Source organism: Haplochromis burtoni, unplaced genomic scaffold (assembly GCF_018398535.1).
Source record: "Haplochromis burtoni strain Fernald_Lab_line unplaced genomic scaffold, NCSU_Asbu1 Contig_9, whole genome shotgun sequence".
NCBI classification, from domain to species: Eukaryota; Metazoa; Chordata; class Actinopteri; order Cichliformes; family Cichlidae; genus Haplochromis; species Haplochromis burtoni.
In genome coordinates, this window is record NW_024582370.1 from 3628925 (window position 1) to 3656283 (window position 27359).

General features: G+C 38.9%; 5 protein-coding genes across 7 annotated transcripts in view; 3 read left to right on the forward strand and 2 right to left on the reverse strand.

The window, feature by feature from the left end:
* The first annotated feature begins 387 nt into the window (after positions 1–387).
* LOC102305118 lies at positions 388–2067 on the forward strand. The gene is made up of 6 exons (XM_014338716.2): positions 388–500; positions 572–883; positions 1014–1140; positions 1248–1366; positions 1496–1542; positions 1663–2067. The coding sequence occupies exons 1-6, from the start codon at positions 461–463 to the stop codon at positions 1819–1821; spliced, it is 804 nt and encodes a 267-aa protein (XP_014194202.2). The 5' UTR covers positions 388–460; the 3' UTR covers positions 1822–2067.
* A 429-nt stretch (positions 2068–2496) lies between these two features.
* Positions 2497–5329, reverse strand: LOC102297046 (pepsin A). The gene is made up of 9 exons (XM_005914876.3): positions 5225–5329; positions 4877–5018; positions 4623–4740; positions 3995–4113; positions 3698–3894; positions 3443–3559; positions 3166–3310; positions 2869–2967; positions 2497–2772 (listed from the first exon to the last, which is right to left on the reverse strand). Exons 1-9 carry the CDS (start codon positions 5281–5283, stop codon positions 2635–2637), a joined length of 1134 nt encoding a protein of 377 aa, XP_005914938.1. The 5' UTR covers positions 5284–5329; the 3' UTR covers positions 2497–2634.
* Positions 5330–5960: 631 nt separating this feature from the next.
* On the reverse strand, positions 5961–8690 carry prok1 (prokineticin 1). The gene is made up of 3 exons (XM_005914877.2): positions 8507–8690; positions 7684–7809; positions 5961–7310 (listed from the first exon to the last, which is right to left on the reverse strand). The coding sequence occupies exons 1-3, from the start codon at positions 8582–8584 to the stop codon at positions 7191–7193; spliced, it is 324 nt and encodes a 107-aa protein (XP_005914939.1). The 5' UTR covers positions 8585–8690; the 3' UTR covers positions 5961–7190.
* Positions 8691–14372: 5682 nt separating this feature from the next.
* On the forward strand, positions 14373–19087 carry lamtor5 (late endosomal/lysosomal adaptor, MAPK and MTOR activator 5). Its single transcript, XM_005914880.1, has 4 exons — positions 14373–14523; positions 14618–14679; positions 17124–17241; positions 18716–19087. Exons 1-4 carry the CDS (start codon positions 14489–14491, stop codon positions 18774–18776), a joined length of 276 nt encoding a protein of 91 aa, XP_005914942.1. The 5' UTR covers positions 14373–14488; the 3' UTR covers positions 18777–19087.
* A 121-nt stretch (positions 19088–19208) lies between these two features.
* The window catches only part of slc16a4 (solute carrier family 16 member 4), a 30305-nt gene continuing 22154 nt past the window's right edge, over positions 19209–27359 (forward strand). The window contains exons 1-3 of one of the 3 annotated variants that reach the window (XM_042228165.1): positions 19209–19825; positions 20187–20264; positions 24764–24901. The gene's annotated coding sequence lies outside the window, so the exon portion shown is untranslated. Of the gene's footprint in view, positions 19826–20186; positions 20265–23855; positions 24497–24763; positions 24902–27359 lie in introns of those variants that run through there. The other 2 variants (XM_042228169.1, XM_005914879.3) reach the window with 2 other exon arrangements.

Genomic DNA, 27359 nt, shown 5'->3' on the forward strand with positions numbered 1-27359 from the left:
AGCTACCAGCATATGTTTCATGTAGTTGGTTTTATTTTATTATTGTAACCATATAAAAAAGCAATAGTACATTTTGTGTTTTGCAAGATTTTAGTCATGCAACTTAATGAGCTGCTAAAGCGATCACATTCTTGTGTAAATGCAAAACTATGAGACAAATGTTCGCTGTTGGATATGAGGTCAAAGCATTTTCATATTTCTTTTCCAGTGATATTGACTCTCCATTGTCCATTTCCATTTGTGTCCATTTCCAATATGCAGACACATAACACAGTCAAAAAAAGAATCAGCCACAGAACTGTTGTGCCACAGATGTGTCCAGCAACAGTTCCCAAAGCCTCGTGAGGAGCACGTCTTTGACAACTTCCTCTTCTTTCCTCTTTAGGAGGAGCCTTCAATCCTGCAGCAAGAATTCAAAACTAAAACTGTCCCAAAGTGCTGAGAATTAGCGAGCATCACAATGAAGATGAAGTTTTCCATTGTTTTTATTCTTTTAATAGGTATGAAAAAAAAGGCTATTCCACTTTTTCCAGTATTTGAGAAGTTGTATTGACAGCTGTTTGTTTTCCAGATATCTGTCATCTAAAAGGCCAGGAGAGGATTAAAGAGTTCGAGCACATTTTCCTGAGACTCTCCTTTCCTTCATTTTACAACAGTTACAACAAGGCTTGCTGTAAACTGTATCCGGGAGGCTGCTACAGGCTGATGGACAGTTCAGGATATACCTGTGAACTTTTGAAAGGAAGAGTGACCAAAATAGAAAATGATGGCTGGATTGAATTTAGAATAGCAAATGTGCAATTTGTAGATGGAGGCTTTTACAGGTGTGTCGTGCTGGGAGCCCCAAATCACATCTACAGGGACTATTATATAGAAGTGTCTGGTGAGTATTCTTATAAAACTTTTGACAGGATGCTCTAAATGCATTTCATGCAACAGTTGTTACTGTCATTGTTTATTAGCTGTATTTAAGCATGATTTTTATTTGACTTTGTTATATCTGAAATTTGCAGAAGTTTCAGATCACTTCAGCCATTCACAGCCTCCAATCACAGGGACCACCAAAGCCCCCGGCACATCCACAGCACTCGCAGAGTCCACTAGACCTGCTTTAGCAGAGGACCACGGTGACAGCAACAGGTGGTCACTCTGCACATTGCTCGTTTTTGTTGTTGCTCACTAGTCAAATTGTTCCTGTGTCTGAAACATGAATAGTTTTTTCATTTTTGTGCTCTGCTCCTCTTCAGAGTCTCCTGGAGTTTTAGTTTGCCACTGGCTGTCATTGTGGCAATTACAGTGATGATGTTCATCAGTTCAGTGATTGGTGTTGTTTGCTGCAGAGTCAGGACAAAATCCAAACCGCTAGGTAAGCAGTTCCCTGAAAACTGCTGTCGCAGAGCTCAGACTGTCTGCCAAAGTTTATGATAAAATATATTCTTTTTTTCCTCTTATAGAATGGGTAAATGATGTGAAGTTCTGTTGTTTTTCTTTGTAGACAAATATGGACAAACTCACTGTGACTCACTGAACCAAGAAGCTTCGGTACGTGCTAAACAGGGAACAAGCAGTCGCTGTGACTCACTATCATGTTAAATTGGAGACATGTTTATACTTTAAACTTCCTCTAAAATACTGTCTCTTGGCAAAATGTGTCTCTACTAGGAAACGAGCGGCATAGTCTACACAATGGTGGACTTCAGGGCTCTGCAGAAGCCCGAAGAAGTGTATGCAAATGTGAGGATGCACAACGCACCAACAGGAGCTGCCGACGAAGAGCATGCTGGGATGGTGGAATACTCCATACTGGCAATCCAACCGTGAATTTGAGTTACAGATTTTAATGTCTGATCCACTTTAATTCTTTTGTCAGTGTTTTGTTGGAAAGTTTTTATGTATATGTCAGTTAACTGCTTAAATACTAAAAGATGTTTAATGATCAAGCAGAGACTGATCACTTCTACTTTGTTTTGATTATTTTGTATCCCAAACCTTGAATGGACTGTAAAATCTGATATCTGATGATGTTTATAATAATGAACTATTAATGGAGAAATGTTGACAGCATAAGAAATGAAATTAAAACAGTTAACTCTGTCTCTGCAGTAAATGTGTGCTTTGTCTGTGTTTGAGACTTCCCCATTCTCATGTTCACAGGTTGAGATAGCAGCAGAGTTGTGAAATCATGTCATCAGGTTATCATCTGTTCTATCAATGCTTGTCCTTATCAGCTTCTTCGATGTCAGTGGCAACCTGCCCTTTTTTCTTCTGAGAGCTGTTGGGTCATTTTTTTTCTTAGCCTGTTGTCCTTACCATAAAAAAGTGAAAACTTTCAGATCCTTTGTAAAAGGTCGAGTGTATAAAAGAACACACTGGACTGATTCTTGTTCCTGTGACATTTCAGCACAACACAGAAACACTTTATTCTACTGATGTGCGATAATAGTAGATAGCCATGCAAGTTCAGTCGACACAGATACACACACACACAGAGAGAAATGCTGTTGCTATAATCTGTTTAATGTAAAGGCAGCTACAACATGTTCACATGCACGTTTTCCACAAACTCCTGTTTGCATAAACTCTCCCATTCCATTAAAATACATGCTTGGAGTATTTATGAGATTACTGATGTCATTACGCTGACTTGGCCAGACCAATGTTCTGGGACTGGGCATTAAAGACGGCATAGTATTCCCGGATGAAAACATCTCCCAAGATCCAGAGCTGCATGGTGCCACCCTGACCAAAGCCAGTCATACAACCAGAGGAGCTCTGTGGACAGGGGAGAAAGAAAAGATATATTTCTTCAAATCTTCATTATTGTATTGTATTATTTGGTGCTGTGGTTGGCAGGATGGTCTTACTGACCTGAGAAACATAGGCAGATGCAGGGACTGTGAAGGCGTTTCCATTGAGAGTGAAGGTGACATCGGGCATGCTCGGGATGTTCTGGCAGTTCACTATAGCCTGTCAGCAGAACAAAGTCAGAGGCCATGAGGCAGAAGAAAATCTGTTTATTGGTATTTTACAGTTTTCCAACTGAAGCAGCTATCCGAATCCCACTTAATTATTTTTATTTCAAAGTTCTGACGTCAGGGTCTTAAATGTCTGTTTACTCTGGGTTCAGAAAAAGGGGAAAATTTGTGTCACGATGGTATGACTCACATCTCCTGACTGGTCGGTTGAGGCTCCAACCCAGCTATTCAGATTGTTGATGTCAGTGGTTGGACCAACAATCTGGGAGGTGCCAGTGTCGATGATGGCCTGGCACCCACCAGAGCAGGCTACAGTCTGCCCGTTGATGGTAACACTGTGAAGTGGAAAGTTGAATTACAGTCAAGCCAAGAAGTTTTATAACCTTGTGATTTTTTGTGTCTGATATGAAGCTGTAAGCAAAGATGTTGGCTATGAAGAAAACAGCTTTTGGATGACTTATTGGCACCTGTCCATGTTGATCTGCCAGTAGGTGGCAGAAGACAGAGGGATCCAGGTGATTGTTCCAGTGTAGTGGGTGCTGTCAGTACCACCAAAGACCACCTCGCTGCCCTGTTCACTATTGCTAAGATATTACACACACACACACACACACACACACACACAGAGAGAGAGAGTCACATCATAAATTCACAAAATATACTCAAAAAGAAAAACCCAATAAAGATTTTCCAGCCAACTGAATTCCATTTCATTTCAGTACCCGCTCAGGTAGACTGAGAAAATGGGCTCTGACACCAGCCCCTGAGTGATCATGTTGTTAAAAACTGGTACAACATTGTCAGAGGCGATGCTCTGGAAGGCCAGTCCTAAGATCCCATCAGCCTGCATGTAAGTCATGAAAGAAGCCTCTGTCTCACTCAATCCAAACACCTGCTTGGCCACAGAGATGCCGCCCACCTGGACATGCAAAACAGCTGTCACAGTTCAGCAAACCACAGAGAGATGCCCATCTGAAGTCTAAATAGACTAAGTTTTTTGTTCCACGGGTTTTGGTTACCTCAACAGTGTCGCTGCCCAGTAACCCAGTCATGCTGCCAGTCCCGTACTGGATGGACAGAGACTGGTCACCCCACTGGAAGGTGGATGACTGTGATGGGTTGAATTGATTGTGGTTCTCTGCAGAGGAATGCATTTTTAAGTTTTGCAATTTTATACAACTTGGATGTCTAGCATTTCAGTGATGGCAATGAGTGTTGTTCTGCTGGTAAAGTTACAACTAGAACAAGCTAGAAAGAATGTGCTACCAAAGTAAACCAATTCATTATGTGGAGAATCAGAGTTGCACGTGCAAATACTGCAGAAATCTCAAGTCACTGTGATAATCAAACTGTGCTGCTCTGTTATTATTACTAAATGACTTCTACTAATGCTCGAAGGATTCCAGTGTTGCTAGTAGTCAAGTTCATCTAGGCTTGTATATTGATTTTGCCTCACAAGTTAAGAGCATATTTTCTGCTGGAAAAAAGTTACATTATGGATAAAATTCATGAATGAAAAAGAGCCTAAAATGAAAAAGGGATATTTTTGAACAGTATCTAATAGCAGAAGTACACATTTCTGTATGTTCCAACCATACTGGCCAGGTTGTACCATGTTGCTTCGGTAGTCATCATAGTGGCACTCACCACAGGCTGAACTGTTGCAATACACTGAAGGGACCCACAAGTTGGAGGAGCCGGTGTCAAAAATGACAGAGAAGGACTGAGGAGGGGTTCCAATGGAGATCGTACCATAGTAGGACAACTAGAGGGACAGATAAAGAAGGAACAAGTACACAGATGCAGATTCAGATTTAAAAAGACAATTTTGAAAAAGTAAAGCAAGGTATGTTTTCAACGACATGAACAAAATCTAAAGCTTTTTACTAATCTGGGCTTACGTCAGCGTCATTGGTCATGGACTCGGTGCCACTGCTGTAGAACTTGGCTGCTGGGTTGTATGGGTGACTCTTCCTGTACTCCTCCCACAACCCTTTCTCTTTGAGGGTTTGCCTGGCAGATTTTCCCTTAATCAGGGGCATCCTACATGTAGCAACGTGAGCAGAAAATCATGCAATGAGCAAGGCAGGCCGGAATTTTACAGCTGGAGAAATGTCTGTGCGATATTCAGGTGAGCAGGAGGACCTTTAGATCTCCTCATAGGAACACGGAGAGTTTCACAATTTTTTATGTATTTAATGTCAAATACATAAAACAAATAAAGAAACAACCAACCAAGTCAGACTTACTTATGGAGACATTCAGCGAAAGCCACGAGGGCAGCCAAAACGACCAGCCACTTCATCATGTTGCTGTCTCTACAGGTAGACTCAGATGAGTGAACGTCCAGTTGCTGAGGCCAGCCCTTATATACAACTAATCAAGGTTGTTTTTCCGAAATGCCCTTTCCTATAAGCTGATATGAAAGATGGTGATAAGAAGCATATGATTTAGAAAACAGACTCTTATCTGGGGACAAATATCCCATTAAGCTTGTGAACACTGAAAGTGTTTAGGAAGATTGTAAAAAAAAATGTTTTGTATGAACTTAAAAGTTGCAACTCTAAAAGTCAAACTTGTATTTACAGGGTATCTACTGAAAATGACAACTAACTTCCAAAGGATTGACTTTATTATTCGTCACATCATTTAAATACACTGTAAGTGTTAAACAGGTACACCAATGTGTTGGTGTGCAGTTCAGGAGATATGATGTCCAGACCTTCTACTTAATACCAGTATGCAAACTTTCCTCAAGGTTTCCAAAGATGTGAGCTTGAATTACTTGGAAAGGTTTATCTGATAACAATAAAACAAAGGTAGGACAAGCAAAGATGTAATCATGTGAAAGTGTGAGCCGTAAATTACAGAAACTTGTTTCCACCACTGTGTTTATTTGCTTATTTTGCCATCCATAAGTCAAAATTTCTCATTATTATCTCAAAATTTTGACTTAATAAACTGAAATTAGGGTTAGGTTTAAGATTTAGACAAACACTTTTTCTAAAATTTTCATAAGTTCACTGAAAAACAATAGCTGTTTTTCTGTACTACGCTGCAGTAACATTTAACAAATTGGTAGCATAAAGTATTCACACCCAATAGAAGTAGCAATTATAGTACTCCAATCAAAACATACTCAATTACAGTTATCAAAATGTAATCCTACATTAAACAAATGATGTAAGTGGCTAGTCTTTGAATTTATTCTGGTTTATTATTATTTGCTGTGCATTTATGTATAAGCGGTGTTTTATGCTGTAGCTAAGGCTGCAGCTCTTTATATACTGTAACGGCGAGCTGTATTTGATGAGCATTATAAATGTTTTCTATGTGGTAACTCGACCTAAAAAGTAAGTAGTTACTGCAGATGTCAAATAAATATAAGTACAAAGGACAATATTTTACACAGATGCAGTGCAGTATAAATATAAAGAACAAGTAGAGTAAGTAAAGGACAGCACAAGTACCTCACAGCTGCAGGGTAATACTCCCAGTTCATAACATCTCTGGTGATCTATACTACTTTTTCCCTTAATGTTTTCCTGTTATTAATTTTTTATTAGTTAAAGCTTTTGAAGTCCACGTGTCAAGTCATGATTTCACACTGGACACGGTACATTTCAATTTAAGACAGAAGAAACAAAGAACTACTAACGATTTAACATGAGGGAATTTCACCTTGACTCACGTATGCACTAATCAAATATATTATACAAGGTCAGTTTGCGTGTGAAAGTATTTGCACTAAGATTCTGTTTATGACCGTTATCACACTGTGATTAAAACCAGTTGACATTTCCATTCCATACAGAACATAATGTTTTATGTAACAATATTAACTGAGCCCTCTATAAAACACAACTTTATGTATATGTTTATTGACAGTAATACTCGAACACGTCTCATGATGAATTAATATAAAATGAGCATGAAAGAAACAGCAGATGTGCTAAAGGCTCGCAAATAACTCTCGGGGTAACATTTGGCTTGTTAAATTAAAGCTGTCTCATGTTTATTGTAGATCTTGTTGGTTACACTTCCCTGTTTCTTTTTATGTGCTTGTTGTGTGCATCAGTAGAACCCATACATTTTAGTGCATAGCGTACACAAATGAAGAATAAAGTCACTGAAGAAGATTTTGATCCGCAGGCCGTTCGGATTTCCACTCTGTTTGCTGTTGTGCTTGCATCATTCTGGGTGTTCTCTCGTCCGTTAAAAGTCCATGTTTTTGAAGTCCTCAGTACACCTGTACTTGCTGTCAGCATACCTGGTGCACACCAAGTGGGGGAGACAGGGGCAGGTGTGATGTTGCCTTTTCCCTGGATAGGGTACCTGGAAGCGTGAAAAAGGGGAAAGGGAATGTAGCTTTGGGCTAATCTGACAGCTTAAATCCTTTATGAGCTGACAACTGGAACTGCAGGCCCTAAAGCTTCTCTTAATCGGTCTGAGTTTCAGAGATGGATGTGGTGTTAGTAGAAGTAATCGTCGCCTGTTCCAGATAATCAAAGAGATATATGGCTCAGATCTGCTGAGTAGAATCAATACCCCCTGCACTTATCAGCAGCTTTTCTAAGGCTTCAGCCAGCTTGACAGCAATCAGAATTTCTTAAAACAGGAAAGAAGGATAAACGTGTGTGTGCCTATGTGCGCGTATGTGTGTGTAACACTGGAAGATTATTATAACTGACATCACATTTATCCCCACCTTGTGGCTAAAGGGGTGGCACTCATCCCCTTCCACACCTCTTGGGACACACATCCTCAGACCCCTCAGCCATAGACTGACAGCACAGCAAAGGCCAAAACCACACTGCACATCTCTCTCACAAGCCTGCAGGAAAGATAGAAAGACAAGGTGGCAGAGGTCTAGACAAAAAGTAATAAAAGCAATTCTATTGTTGCCAGTAAATCTGTTTCATCTTCATATATGGTAATAGATATAGAGTTTATCTTTTCATATATATAACTTTTACTTATTGTAATAGAGATACCCTCCCATGTTTGGCGAGTGAAATCCATTTGATTTATTCCCTGTCCTCTCCCTAACCCATTTACAAATGAATAGCATTCAGGGGGCTGAGATAATTTCCTCTGATTTTTCCAGTTAACTTCAAGCGGGGGAGGATATGATCTGTCATTAGTCATTTGTAATGAAATTTAACAATATTATCCAGAGAAGGGATGTGTTCAGTTTTCATCCACACACAAAAATGTAAGTTAAAATAATTTAAAATAAAACTAAAAATGTATATATATATATATACATATAAATATAAATATAAAATGATTTTGTGATGATGAAAATATAATGATAGAAACAGACATTTTAAATATTTTTCTTGATTTTTTAAAAAATTATTTGAATATACTAGTGCCCCAAGTGGAATGGGGCACTGAACTGAAGCAACAGTTACAGTTATGATAGACACAATGTAAAATGCACTTTCAATATGACAACACACAGTCTGATAGTCTGATAAATCAAAAACCTTAACATTGAGTTGCTCCATTAGAAATTTCCATCTTACCCCTGTGATAACAGCTCCTCTGCACCAGCTCCCAACAGACAACAGGAGGAAGGACAGCAGCACCTCCCTGAAACCCATGACAGCAACAAGAGAACTGGACTCTCTCAGCACCCCCAGCACCACACAACAACTGTGAACTGTCTCTGTGGCACGTCAAGCTGGTTCCCCGACTCTTCAGCCACTCCTCAACGTTTACTCAACTCCTTAGAGAAGGCAGCCTCCCTTTCTCCTTCTCTTTATCCACCTGTGACCCCCCCACCCAACACTCTCCCCTCCCTCTCTTCTTTCCTCCCTCCTCATGCCAGAAAAATCCCCCTTACACCCCTTCTGCCTGTCCACTCAGAAGCTCTGTCATCTCACCTATCCAGATGATGGCTTACGAAGACTCACTTTAGGGTTCGACTACATCGTCTCTGGACCGGAGCTGTAAGAGTTTCCACCAAGCTAGCAAAAACAAAAGAACCAATTCAGGAGTTGACAAACTAAAATAAATCTGACATGTCTGTGGAAGAAAGGGCACAAGTCCTGAGCTATTTGTCAATCAGAAGTGATCAAGACAAAACAAATAAAAATCAAAGCCATCTAATGAGTTTACTGACATTACCACATTACTGACTTGTGGGTTGGTCTTCTGGTAAAACAGAAACAAGAACGCAATATTTCTTATTTATCACATTACTGTATGGCAGGGGTAGGCAACCTTTCTGATGACGAGTGCCATTTAAAATTTCCTCAGAAGTCAGTGTGCCATATGATTGCATTAGCAATAAATTTAATAACGCTCTATATGAACAGTTACACACTATATAGAACCACTTTATAGAATTATATTTGTTCGCAGATGTTGGCAGCTATCAGTGAATAGTTATCAGCTATTTTGAAACAAAAAAAGACTTTTTATCCATAACAGAAAATGAGCTGTACAACATAAATACAAATGCTATTTATGGTCTCCTCACAACAATGATAAGAACAATAAACTGGGCCAATATGGCATGTCTGTTAATACAGGGAAAATGTGATCTCTGGTCTCCCACTCAGAGACACAGGTCTCCGAGTGTCCAGCATTCAGACAGCTGCCTGAGGACTCATGTGAGAGAAAATCCGCTCACACAGATATGTAGAGTCAAATACTGTCAATAAGGCCTCTGCAATGTTATGAAGACAGTTAAACTTGTCAGGTAGTGATGTCCAGCAGGTGAAAAGGCAGCTCCATGAACACGCACAGCTGTGGATTCCAGCTGCTTCAATGTTGCATTAACTGGCATTAACTCAGCCAGTTAATGTGAGACAAATCCAGCTGCTCATTAAAGATTTCTGGTTTGATCAGAAAAAAAAAATTGGTCCATACACCTGAAAGTCCCAAAACCGCCTTGTGTCTCAAGCCTACGGATGTATCCGTGTATTTCCGTGGTGTTGATGCTGTGCTGAGCGGACAGCTCCTGAAGCTTTTGAAATGTCGGAATATGGAAAGCTAACAACGTCCCTCTCACCAGTAGGCTAAGTTATTTTTAGCCAATTACAAGTTGAATCTGGTAGTTGGGGTTGTTAGCTAAGATACCGTCATGAAGAAGCAGCACAACTAATGTGTCTATGAGAGCTAATTTGCGATGTGCACCGCTGACGCGGCCATTTATTTTTTAATGCACCTTCTCAGATTAATTCACTGCGTGTCGTGCCCAGGGCTGGACTGGGACAAAAATCGTCCCGGGCATTTTGACTAGAGACCGGCCCACCAGGTATTAAAGCCATAAAGCCTTTGAATGAAAACAAACGCTGTTGTGACAGTGATGTACAGTCTTGTTGGTATATGTATGATTTCTATACATTTTACGTCAGATAAAAACTTTGGTTGTAAGATTCAGATAATTATTTAATAACAGCCAGACATTTTAAATGAGAATAAGAAAGAAAAGTATTTCTTTGTGCCCCCCTTTCCCTGTTAATGCCCTACCTGGCCCCCTGGCAAAACTTTGCTAGACCCGCCCCTGCACAGTTACCAGCTGTCAGCTAAGTAAAAAAAGGATCCTGGTGTTATTTGTCTCTCAGAAACAGTTCATAACTTCCCTTCAACTTATTCATGTCACCTAAAAGGTAAACCTGTTTCTCCATCACAGCCCTGATGATTCAGTAAGGACATCTCCTGGTTTCATCTTCATGTTTCCCTCTCACCAGATAACCAAACCGACATCATGACCAGCAGCTTTACAGCTGTGGCTCCAGCAAACATCAGCTGATACTAGAAAGTAATATTAAATAAATTCTAACAACAGCTGATCAAGCTTAAACATGCTGCTGTTGTTTAGCGCGACATCCGCTGGTTTCCTCTTTCTGGCCCAAAGTGGGCGATAAACAAACGAGAGACAAAAGCTGATCAGCTGATCATTGATCAGTTTCATAATTGAAGTAGCAACAGGAGAGAGAGAGAATGAGAGAAGAAGAGGCAGCTGCAGCGTAAAGACACAGAATAACTCCAGCTTTGTGTCTTTTTCATTGTAGCTGAAGTCCGGGACAAACTGCGTCCCTTCTCAGCTCAACACGAAACACGTAATAATTTCTCTGAATACGGACGATTCGTCTTTTTACTGGACAGTTGGCAACTCTACTGGCTGACCTTATGAATAAAATAAAGTTCACTATCAGTAACATCATAGCACCACCCAGCTGTATAGAAACTCCATCATGCTAGCTAGTACGCAGTACGAGTTACTGTAACTGATTGTAAAAAGTCAGCACAATGAGAATACTCGTGCCATCAGTTAACCCTTTCGCGTGCCAACTGTGGCACGCGTGCCTAGGGTTGCCGACCCCTGCTGTATGGTGTGTGTCATGATGCTATGTGTTTTAAAGAGGTTTAAATGAATGATTAAAACCTTGCACCACTCCTCACTGAGACGTCGAAGCTACAGTGCCACTAAAGTGATATGAGAATAGGAATAATGAGTCTTAATGTCTCTGAATTATGGTAGTGAGGATCGCAGTGATACATCGACTCTGAGTCAGGTCTCTATTTCAGATCCAGCTCATTTGCAGATTTACTGCAGCTCTAATGTATAGGTCACGAATAACTGGATTTATACCAACCTCTGGTTGTACAAGATTAAAGATTTCCTGTGTGTGTGTGTGTGTGTGTGTGTGTGTGTGTGTGTGTGTGTGTGTGTGTGTGTGTGTGCAGGCCTATTCTACTATCTTTGGAGGACAAATTTTAATTTGAAATTAGGGAAAAGACTTAGATTTAGGGTTTCATTGAGAATTCAGTAAGGTTAGTGACTGGCTTTGCTGTGACGGCTAAGGTTACAGCAATGGGCTTATGGATTTAGTATTTTATTGGCTGTCCTCATGAAGATAGCAGGAGTTACTGTGTGTATGTGATGTGTACGTGATACATGAGCATGCATGTATGGCATAAAAAGAAGGCTGAAAATTGTTCCTTATGCACAGACTTATACTTTTACATGCGTCTGTGAGTACGTGACTGCTTGGACAGTGATGAGCAGCTGGTTGTCAGAGAAAACGGGCAGACTGTGATTTAAGTTGCGAAAAGAGAAATATGAGCGAGAGAAGACGAGAGCCAAAGACAGAAAAAAATTAGAGGGAAGGAGGGAGGGGGAGAGCACCCCTTGGGTTACTCAGCAGGACATTACCCTGCTGCTGCACAGGTGATGGATTCCTCCAATGCAGTGGCCATATAATTACATTCACCCATTTTTGCCCTGTCAGCAGGAGCACTGAAGCCAAGCCATCCTGGGACAGGCAGCAGAAATCATGTGGAGGTGTGCCCAGAGGCCTCACACTAACTTCTAAAGAAATTGCATTAACAAAATCTGCCATCAAGAGGGTACAAGAAACAAGATTTCTGTTTTAAACCCAAAGTATTATTGCTATATTTTACATGCAATAAAAGCCATTGTTACCGTCCTTGTATTTATTATGCTGAGTCATTCTGTTATGTTACATGGATGGTGGAGAAGATTGTGTTTGAAGGGGTGATTTTGCTTCTCAGTACCGAGGAGCACCTTCGACATTGGAGTTGTTTTTTTAGGCAACCTCAGCTTATTTGTGGGTGTCGAGTGACTGCTCCATAGGAATACATTGGGAAGTGAATAATCAATAAATATATTCAGAAGAAAAACTAAACTAATCTGATTTTATATTTATACACCTCTGAATACCAAAATCAATTTCTAGTGGAGGTGGGTATGAAGAGAGTAACAGATCAATGATGAAATATAGAGGAGCAAGGTTTCATTACATAACCTATCTAGTGTAGACAGTTACTTCAGTGAATGAGGACCTCGGGACACGGAAAACTGTACTGAATATTATACTCATGAATCAAACACTTTTCGCAGAGTGGGGAATATGAAATCTCATCATGATGTAAATGTTACGGTCCTGTGTTTTGTCCACTGTTTGTTTTTTGTTCAGTGTTTGGGTTTTGAATTTTTCCTTTTTATATTTGAGTCTATTTGGGTTTTTGTTTGTTTGTTTGTTTATTCATGTTATGCAAAGTTGTTGTTTTGGTTTTTTTTAATTTTTTTAGTTCTGGCTACTGTTTAGTTTTCATGGTGTTGGATGCCTTTTCAGATGGGTAACAAACCTACTGCTTGTTTTGGATCCATGATCTTTATTTAGCTTCAGTTCCTAGTTTGAGTTATTTCTCATGCGTTAAGTTCCTTCTGTGCTTGCCTCTGTTATTCCCTTCATCTTATCTTTCTGTGTCCTCCAGTGTTCCCTTCTCCAGCATTCCCTTCATTTTTAATATGAGCTTTCCTGTCTCTGTGTTTATTTGTAGCTTTTGGATTGTTTCCTGCTTTAGTGTGATTTATTTCTCTCTGATTTCCTGTTTTTGAATCGTATTTTCTGTCTGTTGAATTGTCTTGATTACTTTCATCTTTGTCATGTTGGTGTTTTGTTCCCTGTGCATGTGCTTTTGTTGTCTTCAGGTCTCCTTGTATTCTTTGTACTTTGTGCTTTTGGACTTATTATCAGCTTTCTATTGACTCCTCTGTGTTGTGTCCTGCATTCTGGCTTCATTGCACACAAAACTGTGACATACACTCACTGGCCACTTCATTAAATATGCAAGTTTGATGACTCTTTATTTAGGCATTGAGACAGTCGAGATGACATTTTAAAATTCAAACTGAGTATCAGAATGGAGAACAAAGGTGAGCTGTTCTGAGTTTTTCAGAAACTACTGATCTACGGGGATTTTCCTGCACAATTAATTCTCTAGGGTGTAAATATGGAAGTTACAAAAATGTATTAGCAAATATTGATCTATCTAGTCACAAACTCTGTGCTTTATATGAACGTAAGAACGGCCAATATATTATGAATTAGACAATATGGAAGTTAACCCCAAAGAAAACAGAAAAGGCGAATGCAAGCAGGCAATAGATTTTAAACTGGGGGGTGGGAATCATCATTTTAAATGTCAGAAATAAATTTGTATTTGTAATTGATTTTTTAAATCCATTTAGTGATGTCTCTTTTAAAAATTGCATTTTTTCTAAAGGGTTTTGAAAAAATAGTTTTTAAATTTGGCATTAATTTTTTTTTATTAAGTTTTTATTTGTTAGTTTAATGCCATTTTATTTTAAATATTTATTAAATTAATTGATTTATAGTTCATTTAGAAATATTTATTTATGATTAGTCCTTTTACTTTCGATTGAATTATCAAATAATTATTGACTTTATTAATGCCTGAATGTCCAATAAATGAATGAATGAGGGAATGTATTTTAATGCATCATTCATCATTAAATCACGAAACGCTTTATTTCAATGCGCATGACTCACTTGGTCCTACATATATTGTATATTTCCGCGCTTGGCATATTTTGGTCCTCATATGGACCCTTAGTTCATGTGACAGTCAGCTGACTCTACCCGGAAACGTTGAGGTAGCAGACAACAACAAAAATACAGCTTCATTGAGCAAACTTCGATTTAAGTTATTCCCGATTGATAACAATGGAGTCGACCCTCGAACAGCATCTCGATGATACGTAAGTTAAAACCACTCTAGCACTGAGTATATGTTTTACGTTTTTGTGACCTTTAAAGCGACTTTCGCTCCTTCTGTGTGTTTGTTTGTGGCAGCATGAAGAATCCAGCAGTGGTTGGTGTGCTCTGCACGGATCAACAAGGACACAACCTGGGCTGTAAGTGAGGAAATCCCAAACTAGTTCACGTTAACTGGCCTTTTACTTGTCAAAGTGAACAGGTGTCACTGCTCAGATGCTCAAAGTTATGGGTTATTTAGCCATAAGTCATTACGCTTTGGATGGGAGAGAGAGTACCGAGTGGTGTTGTTTTCACGAAAACATTAAGTTCTTATTGATCAATACTGGTCCACAAATAAGCATTTAAAGTAATACATAAGACAATAAAAAACAGATTCAAGAGCAAAAGAATAATTCAAATAAACAAAGTAAAAACACAAGTATTAATTAAAAAAATCCACGTTAAGCTCCTTCATAATAAAAGGTTGTGGGCATTTCTTTGGAAATGTGGGGATTTTTTTTTTTTTTTTACCTGCAATCTGTTAATTGTTGAAGCTCAACGGCCATACTAAAATTTCTACCTAAAGCACTGATCATAATGGGTTAGTGACGTTTGTCACTGCATGAAACAGAAAGACGCACTTACATCATTATGAAGGGAAAAAATATTCAAAAAGAATAGAAGCTTCTCAACTTAAAATTGTAGTAAAACTATATTGTATACTGATCTGAGTATTAGCATTGTACATACTGTATTTGTAGTCAAATGCAATCATTAGTTTTAGAATAATAAGTTCTAAGTTGTTTTCAAACCATCCACTACTAATACGTTATTCTAATACAATAATAAAATACAATAATTAAAAAACTTTAACTATGTTGATGGAGAATTAATTTTCATTCTGCATATAAGTCAAGTGAGAATGAAAGACAATTAATTATGAAAGCTGAAATTTTGGGAATTTGGTGGTCTGCAGGATTCAGGTGTGTGTTAACACACAATGCCACAATCTTCCCATGAGTGGATGTCTCATGGTAAATGTGTTAAATGTTAAACATCATGAACAAGATGGCTGCAGTGTGCTCCACCGAGTCCCGTGAAAACATTATTTTTTTACATGACTGAGAGTCAGCAGCCTGCTCCTATGCTTGCTCTATCAAGGATTAATAAATGTTTTAGTGATCCCTTGATTAACTTTGATGTAGTTCCTGTAAAAATCATCCAAACATGGGTATAAATGTTACAGACGGTATTTTTCAAATGTACAGTGGTCCCTCGTTTATCATGGGGGTTGCGTTCTAAAAATAACACGCGATAGGTTAAATCCGCGAAGTAGCCAACTTCATCTATAATAATTATAAAAAATAATCTCCAGTATTATAGAATGAAACCAAAGGCACCCGCGGTTGCCCTTGACAGTGCAAAACATTTCGTTGACATTGTTGTGTTTGTTGGGGAGAAAACATACAAACATACAGTACAGCACTTCAGAGTCACACTGCTAGCGATTGAAGATTTATGTAAATTTGACAAGCTGAACGATTGATTGACAATGGTCTACAGCCAATCAGGACGCAGAACACAACGCGCTGTAAAAATAAATAAATAAAATAAAAACCATGCAAAATTGCACAAAAAAAATCTGCGAAACAGCAAAGCTGCAAAAGGTGAACCGCCTTATAGCGAGGGACCACTGTAAATGTAAACGTTTTACTAGGTTTTCTCTGATACAAACAATTGCTGCTCTTTAATAACAAATTGTGTGTCGTGTATCTTTCATTCAAAAACATAATTAGCATATTGATAGTGGTATAACTCAGCTGGAAGGGTTATCACTTACACCAGATTATGTGCTGCTTTATCAGCATTTGCGGATTTTATTACATTTGACCAACAGACTTTCATATCATTGAAATACAAGTAGACTCTCTACTCACAGGCTCACTTTTCACTGCGATGGGATGTCCACTGTGTGATAGTTGTGTGTATTTGAAGTATATGCTTCAAAACAAACAAAAAAAGTTCATTAAAATATTATGAATAAAATCTTACTGGCCAAACAATTTTGCTGTCTGACTCTCTGACAGCTTTCGTATTGATTTGACTTCTTCCTACATTTTAGTTCAGTAGATTCACAGCACTCTCATGTCTGCGTAGTAAAGTAGCAGCCACTCAACTTACATACAGACTGTCTGTCCTAACGTAACAAAATCTACAGACAAATCCAACTAATTATCCACATAATGCTGTAAAATGTTCATTTTTGTTCATCTTACAAAACTGAAGTGCAGAAACAGCAAATTGTGTTTTCCAGGGTTTTCTTGACCAGGTGCAGAAACTTTCTGGATTTTTGCTAAGAGTAGGCCTGGAAACGCAGTGAAGTTAGTGTGCTTGTCCAAAACCGTGGATTTGTTCCTTCAGGTGTAGCCTGGTTTTCCTCATCAACAAAGAAATGTGTTAAAATCAAAAAATGTTGGTTTGGCTCCTCAGCTAGAAGCTAGACAACATGAGTTTGTTAGATGCACGATGACCTTAAAGGGAAATTAATCAACACTGGTTTGAGTGTTTTTTTTTCTTCTAAAAAAAAGTCTTTTATTTCCAGGCCGCGGGTCCCTGTCTGATGAACATGGCGGTGTTGTGTCCGTTTTGGCCAAACAAGCTGCAGCTCTCACAAAAGACCCAACAGACACTCCAACCGTATGCCTGGAGTCCGAGTCGGGGTGAGCACTGACACGACTTTTGTCTTTTTGGTTTTTGTTTGACTGACTTTCATCTCTCCTTTTTTTCTCCATCTCAGTGAATTCAAGCATTGCACTGATTAATATGCAGGGAGATGAGTACTGTTACAAAATCAGTTTCACCCCAGTTCTTTTTATTCCTCGGGCATCCAGAGACGGCACCGGAACTCAGTAGTCATTTTCACAAAACCTTTATTCATCTTCATTCATCTTCAGTTAAGCATGCATCTTCTAGAAGGGAGGACGTGCAAGGCCGGTGTCCCTCTGCAGATCTTCACTCCTTTGTCTGTGAAACACAGTTTTGTAGAAGCGACTCCATCATAAAACCACCATGGTGTGCTGCAAACTCTGTGTCTGTGTGTGTATGCACGAGCATGTGAGTGCCTGTGTGCCCGCGTACCTGTGTGTCTATGTGAGTGCACGTGAGTGACTGTGCATGTAGGTGTGGGTGCGTCATAACAGTCAAAGCACTGTGTGTGTGTGTCTCTGTGTACGTGACTTCCTGCCGGTCATAAAAGTAATCTCCTCACCTAAGCTACACCAAATTCCTCTACACAACAGAGAAAACAGAGTTAACATATTACAAACACTGAGACCGCCACCCAGGTCTCACCTGGGGAATTTCCACTCAACATTAACTTCTCTTTGTCTTACTTTCACAGCTCAAGTGGAGGAAAGTCTCCTAGAAATCTACTCCTAAGTTTATGACACACTCAGGCCTTTATTACATCGAGGGCAGTGTTAGTGTCTCTACAATAATTCTACATTTCTGAACTCTAAAGTAGGCTAAACATATCTTCAGTACCTCCAAAAAACATCTGAAAACAGGCCAAAATAAAATGATTAATTTCTCTAACTGATCACAGGCTTGACAAAAAGACTTTATTTTTGCAGCTCTGCTGCCCCCTTCTGGTGCACCATTAACATCAGCTCTCAAAATACTTGTGACCATAAAGGAGAAGTTATTAAAAATAAAATTAAGACTTTAAAGTGATAGGATGGAGACAATGGATGAGCCTGTTTTTTGTTGTTATTGTTTTTTAACTGTTTCCTTTTTAAAGGTGGTTATTTATTTTGTTCTGATTATTTCTAGAGTTTGATCATTTGTAACCACTTGATAAGAACAAATTTGTGGTTTTGTGATGAAATCTAGGAAGTGGTGCTTTCTTTCTGTGCTAGTTTACCTCGTTTACTGAAATTTGTGGTAATGATGATGACAAAAAAATTTTTTTGAGTAATAATCATTGATTGATTGCTCATACTGATCATCAGATTAGCAGTGTACGACTGACAGGTTGAAAAAGATTTATCAGTCAAAGGTGAAAACATGTAATAGAGAAAAACAGAGCATTTCCTGAACTTTGTCACCTTTGACTAATCCCTGTTTGTCAGTACAGTTTTTGTTTATCAGCTCAGAGTTTCTACATTTTTTTTTTTATCTTTATTTGTTCTTTAGGAACATTCTGGTGAGGAGTCACGGGACCATCACAGTAGCAGTTCATAAGATTGCATCTTGAAGACAACCGACTCACTGAGGATTTTTTTCTCTCTTTTTGTAAAGAAGTGTATGCACATTAAGTTTATTCACGCAATCCAAAAACTGATTTGCTGTTTCTGTATATTCAGACTCCATATTTCAATAAGAAGATGCTTGTTCTTTAAATTGAATGGTAAACACTGATCTGAAAGTAATACTGTTACTTTGATATCGTTTCCAAAACCAGCTCCGTGCTTTGTTATATCAACGCTCTCTGTTCCTGTGTCTTTTTGATTTCAAGGCTGTCGTACACAGAGTAACAACCCCTAATAAACTTTAACTTGACTTTGAGATTGCCTAATGTGTGTTAAGTATTCATTGTTTTCTCCTTTGCTCAGTCTTACATGGTTGAGCCATTTTCTTGGAAGCTGGATGATATTTGCTGCAGAGGTGAGAACAAACTGGTTTCAGTGTTTGCAATCATTAAACGGAGCTGCTATAAAGCCCCAGTCGTTTTGAGAGTAGGTGCAGGTGGGAACAGGTATCATCTGGGTGCTCTCCTCTCTGTAAGAACTTGCACTGATTTTGTAATATTGCTTGCAGATGGCCTATTTTTAGATATAGTTCCCGCCTATCCTGCTTTCTATAGCACATGGTCTCCTATTCACATACTAGACCGTGTAATGTGAGTAAAGTCTGCCTCGCTCTAAGGTTCTGACCGCAGAGGGGATTTTTTTTTTCCTTCCTAGTCTCCGAGCTTTCAGATTGGGGCTCATTGGTGCTACAGTCACGTGGTTCTCCTCCGCGAAGGCTTTGCCCTCTGCAGCTCCTCGGCACAGAGAGCGATGCTGAGGCTGAGATGTGAGATGCAACTTAGAGGGTCCCGCGCATAGAGGCAAAGTTATGGCACGATCATCCCCGGAGAAAAACGTCCCCCAGCAGTCTCTCTGTGCCGAGAAGTCCCTCAATGGTGACGCGCACGTCTTTCATGGGCGCAGAAGCTCTGAGCGAGAAAACCCCAAATTACGCGTCAAAACAAACTAGTTCAAAGCGGGACAGAAGCAAGTCGACGGCAGGGGGAAATCAAAGGTACGAGCAGCTTTTTCTTTAACTGCAAACACGTTTCAACTTACTTATTCCTCAGATGAGTAAACGAAATGTTCGGATTACATTTTAACCGGATTTTTCTTTTATTGGTAAAGATCTATGTTCCCCCACACACAAAGCTCAGACACGGACAGAAATATAACTGTCCAAAAACAGACCGGTATCCTCGTTGACCCATGAAAGTTATTTCGGGGTTAAGAGAGTTTCACCTAGATTGCGTCAGTCCAGGTTCGGGCCTCTTTTTTTGGTCTGGTGGATAAGAGATATAATCTCGTGTCAGTGCCATCCCATGTCTGCCTGAATTTTCACATCTGTTTGAGCGACCCTTCTCTTCACTTCGCAGCGGTGCTGAGTTGAAGTGAGCGGCGCAATGCAACCGGCCTGCGAAGTGAAGATAAGGACTGGCTTGCAGCTACACAAGGTAAGACCACCCTGTTTTTTCCTCACTATAATACGACTGCAAGTCAAAGGCTTGCTCCATAATCTCACTGTTCCTGATGTAGAAGCAAGACTGCTGGAAGATATGGGTTATTTTGATTGATGGGACCAAAAGTAATAAAGACAGCGTCACCAAGCAATAATAAACGAAGTATAATTAAATTAACTTTTTTGTGAGATTTAGCAAAGTCGTAGTTTATGTAATCTCCTAGGAGATGTAAACTCCCATTTAATCTCCCAGGAGAAAAAAAAGTTCAGCTATCGATGCATAATCCACACAGAAGTATGTCACTGGCAGTGAACAGGCCTAATTACTAATACTTGTGCTTTGTTAACACTTTATGTTGACTGGAGTACTCCAAATAAAACATCTTATGATGAAGTGGTTGACTTGTTCCTCTGCTGATCACCTGGAGACTATGAATAGGACTTTGCATCTCCGGTCCAGGGGCGATTCCGGTGTGGTTCCAAAGCCCTGTGTGCATATGAAAAGTGGCACAGGTGACCACAACTATGTCCATCACTATTTTTTATTTTCACAGGTTTTGCATACAAGGGCATGCCTTTTACTTTTAAGTGGAATTATAAACAAGCAAGTCTCAGGTCCCAAGCTACACACGAGGTGATAAATCTATAAGAAGAAACTTAATGCGAGATAATTAATAGGGAACAAGGTTAAAGGTTGATCTAGCATGTTTAAAGGTTTTAAATAATCTGAGTTGTCTTTCACACTAATGCAGCTATAGAACACTTTTGGACTGGATGACTGTTTTTCACTAACCTAGTACTTTTAGGTCTTCTATAACTAAATATTGTTATTTACTAAGTCTGCATTCACAGAACAGTGTTCTCTTAGTTACTGATGGTGACTGTAGCTAGGATCATTGGAGTGAAAGATCAGATGCCGAGGCTCACTAATCGCAGGTTTGACATTATGCTGTGCGCAAAGATCACTAATTTAATCATTCATTCATTTAATCTTGAGTCTATAACATCATTAATCTAGTAAATACCTCATCCATACCTGAAAAAACCTGAAATAATTCTTGACTTTTTATGTGACCTCCTCCTGGAAAATGCATCTTTTCCAGCCTGAGGAAAGACAAATAATGAACAATCAAATCTATGCAGTGCGTGTTGGATCAGCCTGTTAATGACAGAAGGGAAACTGTGAAACTTAAAGTGCAGGACACAGAAAGTCAAATCAGGTATGTTACTTATCAACTAAAAGCAAAACGTCTGCTCTTGCCACACCTCTGTGTGCCACACCTCTGTGTGGCAAGAGGACAGAATCTTGGTCGGATAGGACGCCCATCATAACAGACATGTTCACAGGATGTTCTTACTGAGGTTAGCGCTGTGTTCTTGTTACCTATTTTCCATCAAATAGGTTGCAAGCAAAGAAGGCAAACATCTGTGTAAAAGCAATGTATTGATGAGTGCAGCTTTCACATTGAATTGGTCAAATGCACTCTATCTTTGCTACAAACAGCATTTCCAGTGAGGGTGCAGTGGACTTTTGACTTTTGGCTTTACAGTGTTGGTCTGTAAAGCTAAAAAGTCCACTGCACCCCACTGCACAAAGCGTCCCTTTCCATTATGAAAATGCTATCAATCCCCAACGAGAGCATGCTGTTCCCTGCCGAGTTAGAGGGACACGTCTTCCGTCAAACCGAACCCACCTATGCCCTATTCACTCCACCTCTAAAGAACTGCCCCAAAATCATTAGGTTCTCATTTGCTCATGTCCCCTCTCCCCTTTATTCCCACCCCCTTCTCTCTCTCTCCCCCCCCCCCCCCCCTCCAGTTTAGAATTGGTGCAGGGGTGGTTGCATAATGCTGCAAGCAAAGAAATGGTAGCCCAGCTTTTCTCATTGGCTGAAACAACTTTAAATTACCCATTTTTTTGTATGTATGGTTAGTCTACAATGTTACTAAAGCATGTAATGCTGTATTAGTGACACTACAAAGACTGTCATCTATTTTTCTATTGTTGTGATAGTGCAAACAGACCTGCTAGTCTGGATACTGTTTTAGTGACTTCACCTTAAACAAATATGGATATGAACCTGCTGCAAGCCACTTGTGACTGCTTGGAATAGGTTGTGATTCTGCCATGGACATGCCAGTTTATAATTACTTTGATAACTGTGTTGTCTTACTGTGAGCATTTTACACTTATAGACCTGGTTTAAAGACTTAATGTATATAATTAGATGCGTTTTTCTTATTATGAACAGGCCCCGAATTAATGTAAGCTTAACGTTAGTCTGATGTATACAGTTATGCAGTATCCAACCAGCTACATTTGTTGTGCCTGCCAGCAACTTATTCTTGTCCTGTTTTTTTTCCTTTTACATATAGCTTTTTGTGCATCATAATGAAGACTGTCCTACTTTTTTATATGGATTGGCTGCTGTCTAGAATCACTTAAAACGATACAACAAAGGAAAAGGAATGCGCGTGACTACTTGATGCCACCTAATAAAATAGCTATTAAAGTTATACTGTATACATTATTGTATGGACCCTCAGTAGTTTTTCTACCTGTTGCTACAGAAGTTGAATAGCCCTGCTGTCAGTCAGCACTGATAACAGATATCTCGATTATGCCCCTGTTTTCTGTAAACAGGTCCTTAGAGAACTGTACAACCGAAGGTTTGAACATACGTCATACATACATAGGTTGCATCCTCATGAGTTTTGGGTAAACCTAATGGAAAAATGATGAAAAAAGATCAATTTCATTAGTCAATGCTAAAATAAATACAGGTTGACCTTTTTTGATCAAGTATCGCTTTTTATTAGGGGCCACAATTAATGGCATTTGGGCAAGGTAATTACCCAGCTAAGGGTGGAAGAAGGCAAAGTCACACAGGTAGAGGACGAGGAGTAGGTGTCAGGCAGGCACCCACTATAATGAGGGGCACAGAGATCACATGGGCATTTCTTTGTGCACAGAGACACCTGACACAGCAGCTGAGGCCAGCCGTGGCTGGGAATTTGAATCGGTAGGCTCTCAATTTGAAATATTTTTAAAAGCATGGCATTAACATTGAAACTGTAGAACCATTCAATAATTATTTAAGCGCATAACTTTAAATGATAAAAGTGTTAAAAATGTGGTTAAAAAGTGTGTTTGGTGAAGGAACTTTAGAACCTTGGTCAAGAATGAAAAGTTTGGTGAAGTTTTTTGAGAAACAGGTTTTTAGTTTTTTGATGTATTATCAAAACAATTCCTCTCGTCTCTGACAGAAGAGAGGAAAGCGCTCCAGTTCAGCAAGTTTTAAATGAAGGCACTATTAAAGAAGCCAGCTGTTGTTTTTCCCACACTTGATGTGCCTTTAACTGATTAATAAATGGTAGTTTATGTGTAGTTATAAGTAACATATCTCCTCCTTTTAAGACATTTGCCCTTCTTAACATGAATTCTGCGCTAACCTGCTTTTCATTTATACTCCATCCCTCTTTCATTATGGCCTACATATGGAGCTCGGTGCTACCCAGTTCAATAGAAACATCCTTTGATATTTTTTTTTTAAATCAAAATCTTTATTTTTTTAGAGTTTTTTCAGTTTATTTTGGATCTTGTGGTCAAATGAAACCCATTTTACAGGCTCTATCTGACAGTAGTAATGCAGCACAGGGAGATCATTTCACCAATTTCAAATCATGGTACTATAAATATTACAGTGATAGAGTATGTTCTCAAACTATCCTGTTTTTCAGACTCCTACCCAATCAAATGTTTTGCCATATGTGAGTAAAGTGTGTTACTATTTTGGAAGTGTGATCTTTGTTTGACCCACTTTTTGTACAATTGCTGCACCGTGAAGCTGATTTTCCTGTATTAGCCCTAAGCCTTTAGACACAGCCCACTTAAGTAAGAAAGTTATTATTCGCTGTTTAGCCTGTAGCTATTCACCACAAACTACACATAGTTAACTCTAGTCTTACAGAGCTTTATATGTCTCTTTCAGTCATAGTTTTTGTCAAAATGCTGACATGCATGACTTTAAAAGGACCACGTAACCTCCGTTTCACAATTTTCTTAAAAACCTGTTAAACAAGATAGGCTGCTTGTTTTGTTTTTTTTTAAGCACAAACTCCTCTGTAGGCGTTTACACTTCTCTCAAAGTCATAGTTTAGAATTCAACAGCACAGGAACACATGGATAACTTGATTTAGACTTTTTTGTAGCTCGGGATGAGAAAGGTAAGACACTTCTCTGGGTGAAATAGACACATTTATTTATTTATTTTACCTTGTTCTAGATCTATCACTACATCTTGATGGGTCTTCTTTACGACTGATGAACAATAATGCAACTAGTTTTCTTGTATTCTAATGTAATGGATTTCCCTACAGGCTCTGTGGTTTTATTTATCTTTCTTCTTTCTAAATGGTACCTCATTGACAGGTGCTAAAACATATACTTCAACACAATGATTTCTTCTGTTTTTATTTCACTTATATTTGTAGGTTATGAAGCTGATCTTGGTGCAGCTGTAGTTCCAAGTGCCCTTCAATCATTCTGAGGGTGGTACTCAGAAACTAGGACTTCTGAGATTTCTCTTCACCTACAGTGCCTTTTGTGCTTCTACCTACAAAACATAACAGGTAAGCTCTACTAAAGGAAGATTTTCATCTGAATAAGAAATCGATTTAAACATCTTAAAATGTAATTCGAATTAAATAGTCATTCACAGCAGGTGAAAAGAGAACTGTTACTCTGCAGGATGGTGGAACAATAATGGAATAATAATTATATTCTGTCTCCATTCCAGTTATTATGCATATATAATTAGTGGAGCTTTGATTTTTTTTTCTTTTTTGTATAACGTTGATGCTTTTTGAATATTCTTTTTCTGCAACCTCTGAATATAAGACCTCACTGAAGAGATCTGATATCTGCAAAGGTTTCCTTGATCTCTTTAGTGCCATGTGTTTCTAGAACTAGTGTGTGTGAGTGTGTGTGTGTGTGTGGGGGGGGGGGGGGGGCAGTATTGGGGTCACAGAAAATGCTATTAAGAGGAAACACAACTTTCTGTTAGAGTCTGACATAATTTCTAGAGACAAACAGTCTTTGAGTTTACTGTGCACGAGTACAAAAGACAAGAACTTGTATGAGTTGGGAGTTTGAAAATCACGGTGCCTGTTTTTTTTGGTGCCATCAGAACTTCAGCTCAAGCTGGAAGAAATTTATACTGTTATGCTATAGGAACCTCCTGATTCGAACCCTCCAGCTGCTAAAGTCTCATATTACTCTTAGCACGTGGTTCTAAATCCATGAGCTGGGCCCCATAAGTGGGGTGCAGAGCGACATCAATTGGGACACAAATAACCAGGTGAAAGATTTTGTGGGTGTTATTCTAATGATATTTTTAACACTAATAATTTTTTTTAAGTGTGTTAATGGAGCACTTTTTTTTGTTGTTATTTTTTAAAATTTGACACAACATTTTTGGGAAACTCTACCTGAAGCAGAAAACTCAAGCCTCTGTGGGCAAGAAGTTCCAACCAGAGCAGAATAAACCTGCATGTACAATTCTAAAATAATGAAACATATCACATTTTAAGATGTGTACTTAATTAATCTGTTTCTCACCTCTCCTTCAAACTGTATTTGGCTTTCCTCGGGTTTGGATCCAGTAGTGGCCAAACCAGGCTGCTTTTATAATCAAGATCCCGAAGTAATGTGCCAACTGCAGTACAAAGGAGGGGCACATTTGGGAAAGTGTTGGGTGATGTGTTGATTTTAAACAGTCTGAGATTATGTTCATTAATATGCTTTTTGTTAAACACTGTTTACCTATTTACAGTTTTCTTTTGGATAACAGATGAAACACAGTTATGAAATATTTCCTGGAGTGAACTTGAGGATACATAGAGACGAGTTTAGCTTCTTGTAAGGGTCAGACAATGGTGTCAAACAGTGGCTGTACTTCAGGGGCCGCCCTGAAATGAAGTTGTTTTTGTCTTTTGTTATATTTAGTTGGCAATTTGTCATATTTAACTTCATAAGTTATTTTCTTTTTTCTCTAGTTTGGGTTGTTTTTCTTAGCCTGAGTTTATCTGCAGGTTTCGACAAACTAACCTGCAGACTGCACTAGTCCACTTCTGTAAAGGAAAAGGAGAAATAAATAGAAACTTAGAATGCTGAAGAGTTAAAAGACCTTTTATTTTTGCCGTCATTTCTAAGCAAGGTATTAATAGAGGAAAAAAATGTCAATACTCAAAATCAAGTGCTGTCTAGATTGCAAATTGGAAATGCAAACTCTTGAATGCGATTGCCTTTTTTGCATTTTCATCTCAAATAAGGTTAGTCCAGTCACCAGTGATTGCCATTGTCCTGTTCACAGTTTAAAAAAATTTAGTCCAATTCATAAACCAGAAATATTATCCCACAGATCAGGTTGCCATAGATACTGCATAGTTGAGAAAAGAAACTGTTGAAATGAGTTAATTGAGCACAAAAGGGGGTTAAGTGTCTCCCCTGTACTCCAAAACATTTGTCTTTAGAATCAGGTGAATTAAAGTTGACACATTCTTCCATTAGATCCCTGAAGACCCCATACCTCTTCTCAGAAGTTCATCCTGGTAGTAAAGGAAATAAAGCACATCATTTTATTTATTCAATTAGCTCTCCCTTCAGAATGAACAAAATGTGTCTCTAGTGAGCACTAAACTGGTCTAATAGGTGTACTGTCATGGTTGGATAATTTGCATAAAGGCCTTTGGATATTTTTAATATTCTATACTTCAGAGTTTGAATTATCTCACTGGTTTAGACCCCTGTTTAGGCTAATTGTAGCCAGCTAAACCTAAAGCAGAGTGCTTGAGTGTGTTCAAGACACGGTGACTTAACATTAATGTTGGATCTTTGAATTTTGATTTTATAGCTCCAGTTTGCTCTCAGGTTAGAGAGAGGCTTGCATGCTGAGTTAGCATGAAAACTTTGTTATTGCCTCACAACAACAATAGCTGGCTGATAATAAGTGGGTTTATTTTGAATAGTCAAAGCCAGGCTAGGTGTGTCTGCCTGGTTTGACCTTAAAAGGTGCTCTAGGACTCGACT